The 11,146-nt window shown below is 46.6% G+C and overlaps 1 protein-coding gene across 1 annotated transcript; it reads right to left on the bottom strand.

Moving 5' to 3' along the window:
* Window positions 1-6,664: 6,664 nt before the first annotated feature.
* Window positions 6,665-9,188, bottom strand: HOXB4 (homeobox B4). The gene is made up of 3 exons (XM_084301289.1): window positions 8,984-9,188; window positions 8,455-8,881; window positions 6,665-7,658 (listed from the first exon to the last, which is right to left on the bottom strand). The coding sequence occupies exons 1-3, from the start codon at window positions 9,095-9,097 to the stop codon at window positions 7,342-7,344; spliced, it is 858 nt and encodes a 285-aa protein (XP_084157415.1). The 5' UTR covers window positions 9,098-9,188; the 3' UTR covers window positions 6,665-7,341.
* Window positions 9,189-11,146: the final 1,958 nt, after the last annotated feature.

Below are 11,146 nucleotides of genomic sequence, written 5' to 3'. Positions count from 1 at the left end.
GGCCAACTCCCCCTCCTGCCCGAGACTATGTTTGTGTATCTCTTGGAGGTAGCTACCTTCGGGCTTCCCGACGCAATTTCATTTTCGCCTTTTAAGCCCTATTTCCGTGTTTGATTTAAAGTGCGACACCTCGAGAAGTTGCCTTGCTTTGCTAAAGAAACCTGTGCCTGTTTCCAGCGAAGAAACCCCTTCTGCCGGGGACGGGAGGAAGAAACGGGGAGAAAGTGGGAAGAAAATGAGTTATCGTTGATAAAAGGATGCTGCAGCGCTAGACTCTGCACTGTAATTTTTTTATTAAGGTCGTGCTCTTTTACTAGGTTTATATGCCAGTGAGGCGTTCTGGGTTTACCAAATTTATACAAATCTCTCCTTAATTGGTAATCACAGATGCTGTAATTTAAGACCCCCAGCTACAGAGCTTTCATATTAGCTGCTGATCTATTACTGTAAATCGTCTGAAATAATCAACTCCAGGGAGTGGGGTAGAGAGAGATCCTCGCTCTAAAATATCATCGCTTGCACATCATTTTCACTCGAGAAATGATTTATCGTGGACACCACTATAAACAACACAACTCTCTCACAAACACACACACAATGGCAGCCGCACTGCTGCTGACATGTTTATTGTAATAAATCAAGAAAGGGGGAAAAAAAGGTTGTGAGGAGAGAGAGAGGGAGAGGGAGGGAGAGAGAGGAATATTCCTAAAAATATCAATGAAATGCCTCGATGGGTATAAACACACATACCACCATGTGAAGAGAAATGGGAGGAAATGAAGACGGCTATTTGTCACATTTTACGACAATAACATTAATAACAAACAATAAATTTACATGGACATATAGACACGCTAGGAATTGGGAAGCCCCTGCTACTTACAATAATCCAGCCCTCGGCGTGGCTTCGTGGTTCCTGAGAATTGTTTTATTGCAGACTCCTCTCTCCTCTCCCTCTCCCTCTCTCCCTCTCTCCTCCTCTCCCCCTTTCTCTCTCTCTCTCCCCCTCTCTTTCTCTCTCTTTTTTTTTTCCCCTCAGCTATAGGCTTGTTTTTTAAAGGACAGTTGAATTTCACGTCAGACACAAGGAGACCATGTCTGCGATTTTCCTGACGAATACATATCTATTCTGCAACCTCTGCATTAATTATTTAATGAATCACGTGATAGGGAAGGGGGAAGGGGGTCTTTCAGTTTCATACTCAAAGGACCACTGTGACCTTCCACCGGAACAGTATTTTTTTAACTAAGTTTCGAACTGAGCGAGGCTTTCCTAGAGCTGCAGACATCTCCCCTGTCCACGGCTGTTGCACGGCTGCCTGGCACAGCGCGAGCATGTGATGTGTGGGGCACGCAGCAATCGACTCTCATCCGCTTCCCTAGTAAAGGTCTCCGGTTTAGGTTTATTTCCTCCTCTTGTTTCCTGCCTGAAGTTGAGAGCATTTGAACACTTCTCTAAACCTTTCCTGGAGGTTAGCTTGCTGGACCGTGGCTCAGCTAAGCAACACCGTGCTTTATGTCTTTTCTTTCCTTTTCTTTTTTCCCAACACCGAGATTTTTATTAGTCTTGTGCTGAATAGTACAATTGTTTTGGAGTTGAAACCACCTGAGAATATTTATGCTCCTATTACCACGTTTTAAAGACCTCACCATTCCCTCTGTCTCACTGCCAGGCCTTTTCTTCCCGCTGCTGTTACTGTTTGCCCAGCATGTGAAAAAAAAAAAAAAATCAAATTGTGACTATGAAGAGAGGTGCCAGCTACAAGGTCCTGAAAAAGCCTGAGCAACAAAGGCGGCCACCGGGAGCAGCCGCCGAGCAGCCGCGGAGCCCTGGCACCGGCCGCCTGCTCGGTGCGGAGCCAACGCGCGGCCCCGGCGGCTCTGCGCGGCCACGGGAAGCAGCCCTGGGGCCGCCTCCCGGGGGAGGGCAGCAGCGGGACACTGGAGGCCCTGCACCGTGTCCCCGCCGACCGGGTCCCCCAGGAGGGGGGCAGAGCCCTCGCCGCAGCCCCTCACGCACCCCGGCAGCCCCCGACGGGTCGGCGGTACCGGGAGCTGCCGTGCTCCCTCCATCTTCGCAGAACGGATGAAGCTTGAAGGGAGCTCGTATTAAACGTGGAAATTAATTTAAAAGCCTAAAAGCGGGGTTTCACCAGTTAAGCCGACCGTGGGGAGAAGGGGACGACAGCCTTGGTTCTCCCCCGCTGCAAAGCAGTGAGCGAGGCAACGCTTCGTTTTCAAAAGCCCTCGATTATTTCTTAATCGATTTTATCGAGTGGAAGAGGTTGTAGGGAGATAGCGTTTGGCTCAAGGTGTGGAAGGAACGGGGAAAAATCCGATTAAAGGGAGATAGAGGGGTCTCACGAGGAAGGAAACTCTTGGGTACCAGGAGGTTTATATGGAAACTTCAGGTCAATTCAGAAGCCGCAACTTCAGCTTCACGCAATCACTTTTTTTGTCTCCCCTTTAGCCATAAAATGAAGCGTCCCTACGACTGGAATTCGGTTAAAAAATAAAAAATAATAAACCTCACAACAACACAACGGACCTAGCCAAGGCAGCAAACGGGGCAGATACCCTCCTCCGCACCTCCTCTAGCATTTTTGGGTTTGTTTCATGCAAAAGAATCACCCATTCGTTTTTGAAAGCCCCCAGTTCAAAGGGTCGGAAACATGGCCATAAACAGCGGCTTCACCCTCCGAGGTGCCGTGATCAAAGCCGTTTTCTTTCTAAAGATAAAATGAACGTTTATATAGTGAGAAAGCAAGATTGATTTACAGATTTAAACACGCCGTTCTTATTGCGCATCATAAATCTGTCAGAGGGGCTGAGAACCCCCGGCACGGCTCTCCGAGCGCAGCCGTTTTAAAGAGCCCCGCGCCGCACCTGGGCAGGAGCGGCCCCGCTTCCCTGCGCGCGTCCCTCTTTGTGATGGTTTCCTCGGTTTCCCTTGTCTCCGATAACTGCATCTCGGCGGGCCGTAGGGGCTGCACTACGTGATTGCGCTCTCCCGCAGGACCCGTTTTTGTCCGGTTTGGGGACCAAGAGAAAACAAAGGGGTTCCGCATCCCGGCCTCGGGAGCGCCGGGGGCAGGGGCGGGGGGGGGGGGGGGGCGGGGGAGGGGGGGGGGACGCTCGGAAACAAAGGAATTTCTGAAAATGAGACGCGAGATGCGACGCCGGACGAGGAAACTGTCCGCGGAGGGTTAGGGGGTGTCTCGGTTTTGATTTTTTTGTTTCTTTTCTCCCAAATTATTTTTGTAAAGCAAATAACAAACAGTCAGCTGTGCAAAGCCAAACCACAGTCCCACCCCAGCTTCCAAAAGGCCTTTCTCCCCCTCTCCTCTCTTCCTCTCTTACAAAGAAGCAGACAAACAAGCAAACGCCGAGGGCTTTCAGCCCTTTGAAGTGAAGTCGTGAGAAATAAGGGAAAGCTTTGCCTTTGGGCCTGGGCTTGGAACGACGACGCTTCTACCGCGATAAGCAGCAGCACAGTACCCCCGAGCCCTTCCTGCACCCGTTCGCTCGCCGCCTGCTCCCGGCGGGGCTCGCCCAGAGGCCGGGGGCACCCGGGGCGCTGGGGGGCCGGTCGGGGCCGGCGAGCTCCGCACACGCGGGGTTTTGCTGCGCCCCGGCCGCTCCGGGCTGGGGAGGTTGCCCCGCACAATGTCCAGCCTCGGAGAGGTCAAGGGGTTTGCGAGGTCAGTCCCTGGCTATAATGCACAGCTAATAGCCTAGAAATCGTGTCCTCTGCGTGAACCCTCTCCCCCGATCGGCGCTGGCAAGAGCTGGCTTTTGCCTCCCCGATTTTCACTCCTTTCTTCGCCGCCGCACCTCCGCACCGCGCGGGCTGGGGCAGCACCCACGGAGCAGCAGCACCCCCGTGGCGCCGACACTCCTGGGCCGCCCCAGGACCATCCCACCCCAGGGACGAGAACGCGCCCCCGGTGCTCTGCGTAGCCCCCACTTCTTTGGGACGTTCCGCAAAGCCCTCCCAAAGCGGCCCGTGCCCAGAGAGGTCTTTTGTCGGGAGGGAGAGGGGGACGAGGAAAAAAGGAGGCATCTCCCCAAACCCCAAAAGGGGGAAACGACGCCGCAGCCCGAAACACGCACAGCCTAACAGCGAGGAGAAAAACCCTCTTGCTACAAGGAACCCGCCTGCAAATTTTCTCTGCTTGCTCTCTCAAATCGGTCAAAACGAAATGAGAAAACAGAAGGAAAACCCCGCACAAGCATTCACGTGCTTTTTTTTTTTCTGACTGTTTTTAACTTTTTTTTTTTTTTTTTTTTCCCCGAACTTTCTCGTGAGAGGAGGCAATAAAACGATCAGAAATGCATGCCAAGAGAGCAGCTCTGTTACCTGGTTTGCTCCCACATCCTTTTTCCAACGCCCCAGAGACGGCCCTCATGGTTTGGGTGGTTTCTTCCAAAGTGAGAGTTCTGGGGGAGGGGGTAGCTTGGGGGGTTTGGTTTTGCTTTCCTCCCCCAGATATAAAGCTTTCACCTTTACGATCCAGATTTTATTATTATTATTATTATATCCCCTGAAGATTCTTGTAGAACTCCGGGTGCTTTTTTCCCAACAGACGGTCTGCGGAGATTTGCTGTTGAATAACAATGGGAAAAGGATAAGTATTTAAAGAAAAGAAGTGATTAATGATTTTCTGTATAATTCTCGCATTTTTCTTGGCTTCTGTCTGCTTATAATGGCTGTGAACTTTTAGGTCCTATAGAAATCTTCTCCCCTTCTATTCTATTCATACTTTCCAGCTTTGATTTGCTTCTTTCTATAGACCCTGCATTCCTAGAAGCATATGCTTTCCCCCCCCCCTTTTTTTTTTTTAAGAACGATCTCTTCGATCTGTTCACTATCTCGAAAATAACACCCTATTTACATCCACAGGAGATCAAAGAAAGAAACAGTAACATAAAATCCAACAGTAATAAATAAATAAACACATCTCAACCTTAGGCATTGCAATAAAATACATCCCTTGCTACCCTCTTTGGAGAGAAAAAAAAAAAAAAAGAGAGAGAGAGAGAAACTAAAGGTTTGCAGTTGCTCTCTCTGAAAATGTGATAGTCAACCAAAAAGATATCCATAAATTCTTTCTTCTACGTCTGAACACGTATTATATCTGAATCATGTCACCACATTAATAGTATTTTAAAGGATTAAAATTTCAATAGAAAGACAAATATAACGGTCCTTTGTTTGAGGTGAGGGAAGGGCTATTTTTGTGTGCACTTTATTTACAAGGTGGTCGTGACTTACTACAAATAAAACAACAGCACGTAAACACACTCTGTCTCTAAATATTTCAAACCCTGCCTTTATTTCCGAATAATGCAGGGGAATATTCCGGTCCTGATTGAAGAGAGGGGGAGGGGAGGAATTCTGTAAATAAATAAAGTAATTTTTTTTTTATAGGGAAGTATAGGAAAATAATTATTTTCTTCAGCTGGTGTGGAGGCCTTCCTCCTCCTGCGGACCCCCTGCTCACAATAGTATTTTATTATTATTTTTTAAGTTACAACTGGAATGTTATTTCGTCCTGAACAGTATTTTCGATACTTTCTGTGAGAAAGAAAATGAAAATTAATACAAGAGCTGTGGCTCACAAAAGAAGCCATTTGTCTTCTTGATTATCTATTTGCTTGTCAGGCTATGAGCTATCGCAGGAGCCAGCTCCTTTGTAATATAAAAATACACAGAAAACCTGCAAACACCGAGAAACATCTGTGCAAAAATTAGACTCATTAATGCATTAACTACCTTGGAGAAGGTGTTTTTTTTTGTTGTTGTTGTTTTTGGTTTTGTTTTTTATAATTAAGAATTCTCTCTAGAGAGATACAATGCTACATCCATTCCTTACAGCAAAGCAAAGCGCTAATCACTACCTCTGTTTTGTCTGAGACCACTTTGGGAAGAGCATATTAATATATGCTTAGAACAAATAAATCATAATATGTAAGTCTTAGCAGTACTTAAGGCTGATATACCCTATAGTCAAACATCTTTTGTTTTCATTAGGGAGTTGAGGCTGTGCACTGACAACACAGAAATCCCTGTAAAAACAATAATGTGTTTTCAAATTAATTTATATATATTTTTTTCCTAACCAAAAGGAAAAGATCCCCCCAAAAAACACACAGGATCAGATTCACAATGAAAAAAAATTTATTTCCAATTCCGTTTTTTTTTTTTTTTTTTTTTTTTTGGCGTTTCTCTTCTATTTACATTTAATCTGGACATCACGAAGGACAAAAGGAGGTAATCGAGGCGGCCGGGCGGGCAGGGCAGGATGGCAGCGGGGTCCTCACCAGAACCCCTGTCTCCCCCATTGCTCACCCGAAGAGAGGCGACTCCTCACCGCTCTGTCTGTAATTCACATTCTCAGTACAAAAATGGGCTAGAGAATGGGAGAGGGGCTCTTTCTCCCGCAGGAAACCCTCCTCTCCCCATCATCCGGGGCTGCGAGTCTGAATTCAGGTGCCACTGCTTATCGCCAAGTTTCAAAACTACATACCTTGTTTCCCCCTCTGCCTCGCCCCCACCCACCCCCCCTCCCCCCAAGTCTTACAAGTGAAGTAGTTAACTTGCTGGACTCAAAAATGGCCGGGGGGGTCCTATCTAAGTGGCCGTTCTTTTTTTTTTTTTTTTTTTTTTTTTTTTTTGTCTACCCCCCACTTGACCTAATTTTACGTTTTTTCGGCCCCCCCGTCCCCGCACTGCACCATGGCCAGGAGCTGCCCGCGGTCAATGGAAGGCGCTGAGCAGCCGGCTGGTGCTGCTGCGGCTCGGGGCTTTGCTGCTTCTCTCCACCGCAGAGCTGTGCTAAAACTGCCGCCACTTTGGGATGTCTGGATAGAAACTTTCGATTATTGTGGCTGGTAGGCGAAAAAATAAAAAAGAGAAAAAAGAGGAAAAAAGACGGGGCGGGAGGGTGAGGGGGGGAGGGAGGTCCAGTTCGTCTTGAAGAAACTGAGCCTCATTTATTAAAGTGAACGCTGGTTGTCGAGGTAATAGCAGACATAAGGTCCATCCTTTGTACGGGAGAGTAAACATGACAAATGGGGCAGAGCTTGGCGTGATTAAAGATGAAACAAGGATCCATCTTAGCCAAATCTGAAAACTACTATCTGCAGCCTCCTTCTAATGGAAGAGGTGCCCAACAGCACTGTTCTGCTTTGTTGTAGCTGAGTCTCCCTCTGTTCCCTCTATAAATAAAGAGCACCCCTCCTTCCCTCGCTTCTTGTAAAAAAAGAATATCATGTGTTCCCTACACACACACATAAACTCACACCCACAAGCACACACTTCATCCATACAACGAATAGTTATAGGCTGGTGGCTGGTCCACTGGATCGGACTTGAGAACCTCCTTGTGGGATTTGCAGGCTTGCGGAGGAGGTGGAAGGGTTAGACCTGATCTTGGTATTTGGTAACTTGTGATCTTTTTTCCATTTCATCCTCCTGTTCTGGAACCAGATTTTGATCTGTCGCTCGGAGAGACAGAGGGAGTGGGCGATCTCGACCCTGCGTCTCCGTGTGAGATAGCGGTTATAGTGAAATTCCTTCTCCAGCTCCAGGACTTGCTGCCTGGTGTAGGCTGTGCGGGAGCGTTTCGGTTCCCCTCCTGAATAATTGGGGTTTACTGAACAAACACAAAGGAGGAAAAAAAAAAAAAAAAAAAAAAAAAAAAGAGCAGAAGAATTACTGAGCGGTTCCTTTAATGTTTCCTTCCCTCCCTACCCCCCCCTCAAAAAAAAAAAAAAAAAAAAAAAAGCATTATATATTCTTTTGTTGGGGGAAATAAAAAAATATATATATAAAAAAAGCAGCACCACAAACTTAAAAATATACCCCGAGCCTATCTCCAAATCTCCACCTCCATCCTCATTGCTTGACGTGTATTCCTGTCTAAACGTTTTTATAAGGTCCCCTAGACACATTTTCCATGCCCTCTACATATGTATACACTCATATATACACACCACTACTGGAGTATCACTCTATTATCCCCAAATCTTTCAAGTTTTCCCCTACACACATGCACACAGACAAGCACACACACTCCTTTTTATTAAATATCGCACACGAGCGAACACACACACACAAAGAAAAAAAGGAAGAAAAGGAAGGGAAAACAGTAAAAGTTTACTCAACCCGCTACTTAAATACAAATTACGAAAACATAAAACTTAACTTATGAAGATTCAACTGCCATAAAAAAGTAGCCTGCAAGAAATTGGAGGAGGATGGTAACAGAGACTTCAAAGGCACATGGCCAAGCAGAGCAATAAAAATTTATGGAGGATGTAATTATACCGCTCTGCAAACAGGCGATCGTAAATCTCCACGAATGGTTATTTTACAACTGGTGCAATAAGATTTCTACAAGACTTTGAGGTGCTACTTAGTATAAAGCAAAGCCACTTTAGTTCACTTACCCGTGCTTACATGGACTTTTTTCATCCAGGGGTAAACTACCGGCTCTTTGCAAGAGGAATTGGAAGGGCTTTGGTTCAGAGAGTTTTGGCTGCAGGAGGGTGGTGGGCTGGGGGTGACCGGCTCGCAGGGATGGTTTGGCTCAGAGAGGTGGCTTTGCAGTCCGGCAGGAGGATGGACATGACCCCGGGGGGATAACACCGCTGCTTGGTGGCCGGAGCTCTGACAGGACGAGTAGAGCTGCTCGTTGCAGGCTGACCGCGGCTGGTACATCGCTTCATGTTGGAAAGTGCTCTCTCGCCTCTGGCTGCTGTAATATTCCGGCGAGTGATTGGGAAGGTAATCGCTGTGGGAATATTCTTCACAGGGTGGGAACTTGGGGTCCACATAGTTGGAGTTGATCAAAAACGAGCTCATGGCCATTAATTTCTTAGAATTGCACACACGCAAAAAAAAAATATATATATCCTAAAATTTATTCCTGTCCCCCCCTTTACTCGTTTTCCTGTTTCGTGAAACCCTCCTACTTACTGTCAAGTGAACAAAGTTGGAGTCCATGTGACAGCACGGGCCAATGGCGATGTGGCCTGCGATCCCCGGATAAGGAAATCTGCCCAGCACGGGCTCTCCCGGGGCCCGGAGCATCCCCGGGGAGGCGGCCGGGGGCGCCCGCTCCCCTCCGGCTGCCCCGGCCCCGGCCCCGGCCCCGGCCCCGGCGCCGCCGGGCCCCGCCGGCCCCCGCCAGCCCCGGACTCGGCAGCGCCCCGCGGGCGAGAACCGACCCCCCCGGCCCACACCCCTCGGGGGTGTGTCCTGGCTCGGGGCGGGGGTGGCCGAGGGAAGGGGGTGGAAAACAAACAAACAAAAAAAAAATTACCCCAAAAGAAAAAAAAAATAAGAGAGAGAGGGGGCAAAAGTATTTTCAAATGTTTGGGGGCTGCCGCTCACAATCGCTGCCCCAGCACATGATCCATGGCGGTCCCTCCGGGTGGTGCTTGCATCTCATTCCTTGCTAAGGTGATGCGGGAAGGGACATTGCGCCCCGAGCCTGGCAGAGATGAATAGGGCTTGTTTGGAATCGATAGGAAATTCATCAGCTAATTCGGAGTACCCACTCTCCTAAATCACATTTAACTGTGGTATAAGATTGACTGTTTCCCACGCACCGATGGAAAAGGAGCCCGTTCTCCAAGCAAGAAATCAAGGACTTGATGAACAATTACAAAAGACAGCTAACCTAAGTCCTAATGCATCTTCGCCTCGCCCTTCTTGTAATAAGACGCGTTAAAGGACAGAGCAAATCAGCAGCTTTTCAAAAGCCGCCCCTAAATCCTCAGTTTCGTGTTTAAATCTGAAACACGCAATAAGCTCGTCACAAGAAGCAGGAAGGATAGCAGTAGGTTTTGTTTGTTTGTTTGTTATTCGGCGTCAGTTCTGAGATTACACAAACTAAAGCAGTAGTGGGAATCTCGTAGTTCAAATCGCAGTAATAACGCCCCAGCTCCCCCTCCCCCTTCCCCCCCCTTCTGCCTTTGCAACTCAGATTTGATCTGGAAGTGATGATAAAGTTTATCACAGGAGCTCTGGAGTTGAGCTAAGGTCAAATCCAAAGTATTTATTTTCAGCCATAAAACTACTTTCTGGTTAAGACCTTGTTTTCACCCTTTTATTTAGTGCTCTGGGGGTGTGGGTAGCTGTTTTTTTAATGCCTTCTGGGATTGTGACCTGTAGTGTTTGTGTCAACTACATATTCCCCTAGATACGAATTTGTGACCCAACTTCCTTTACACAAATTCGGATCTACAGGGTACATATAGAAGACAGATGCATCCTCTTTGGTCAGAGATCTTCTACTTCGCCTACTGTCTCAATTATCTTCCGGGGAAGGGGGGAGGGAGAAAGGTTAAAGTTTCGTAACTCGAGAGATCAAGAATTAATCTATAGATAAAGACGGTTAAAAGATTCACTCTTCAGAGGAAAGGTAATTAATTGAAGCATTAACTCACTATCCGAATAGCTGATACTAGATTAAGAAATCTAGAACTTTTCTACCTTCTCATCTGTATTTTATACACTAATTTACCGCTTTGCAACAAAAAAATAATAACTTGGACTATGTAAGTATAGACACACAATGAGTTTCGAATACAAATAATCGTACTTTAAAATTTAAATGCCATAGCTCCGTCCCCCTCAGCCCAGATACCCTCGTAATTATTCTCTGATACTCAGTACAAATATTTCATCCATTTTTCGTTCCTGGAGGTCAAGCAAGGTTTTGGGTTGTGTGCGTGTGTGGATAGATTACACACACACACACACAAAAAAAAAAAAAAAAAAAAAAAGGATGAAAAGAAATACAGAATGTAAAGGCAGATGGGACGACAGTTTTTTTTTTTTTTTTTTTTTTTTAATGACAGGCAATTCTTTTTACAACCCGAGAAAAAGATCAAAGGCGTTTCATTTCCGAAAAAGGATATAAAGCAATAAAATATTCATACTGTCTAGGTAATGAAGCTTCATTTGGAACTAATGAGGGTAGCATCATGTTGAGATTTCGTTTAAAATTACAGTTGCCGAAGAGATTAAAAGTATATCATGCTCCCCCTTTTTAATATTTTTTCATTTTTCAAAAGGGACAACTATCGCCCGAATTAATTGCAGTTAAATGCCGTAGAGGTACTATCGGAGAAA

The sequence above is a fragment of the Netta rufina genome (assembly GCF_964035555.1).
Source record: "Netta rufina genome assembly, chromosome: 24".
Classification (NCBI taxonomy): domain Eukaryota; kingdom Metazoa; phylum Chordata; class Aves; order Anseriformes; family Anatidae; genus Netta; species Netta rufina.
This window is presented reverse-complemented; position numbering and strand designations above follow the sequence as displayed.

Coding starts and splice junctions, on each gene's coding strand:
- HOXB4 (XM_084301289.1), bottom strand. CDS start 9,097: ATGCTCCGGGCCCCGGGAGAGCCCGTGCTGGGCAGATTTCCTTATCCG. Junction 8,882..8,983: donor CCAACTTTGTTCACTTGACA/GTAAGTAGGAGG, acceptor TGCAATTCTAAG/AAATTAATGGCCATGAGCTC. Junction 7,659..8,454: donor AAAAGTCCATGTAAGCACGG/GTAAGTGAACTA, acceptor GTGTTTGTTCAG/TAAACCCCAATTATTCAGGA.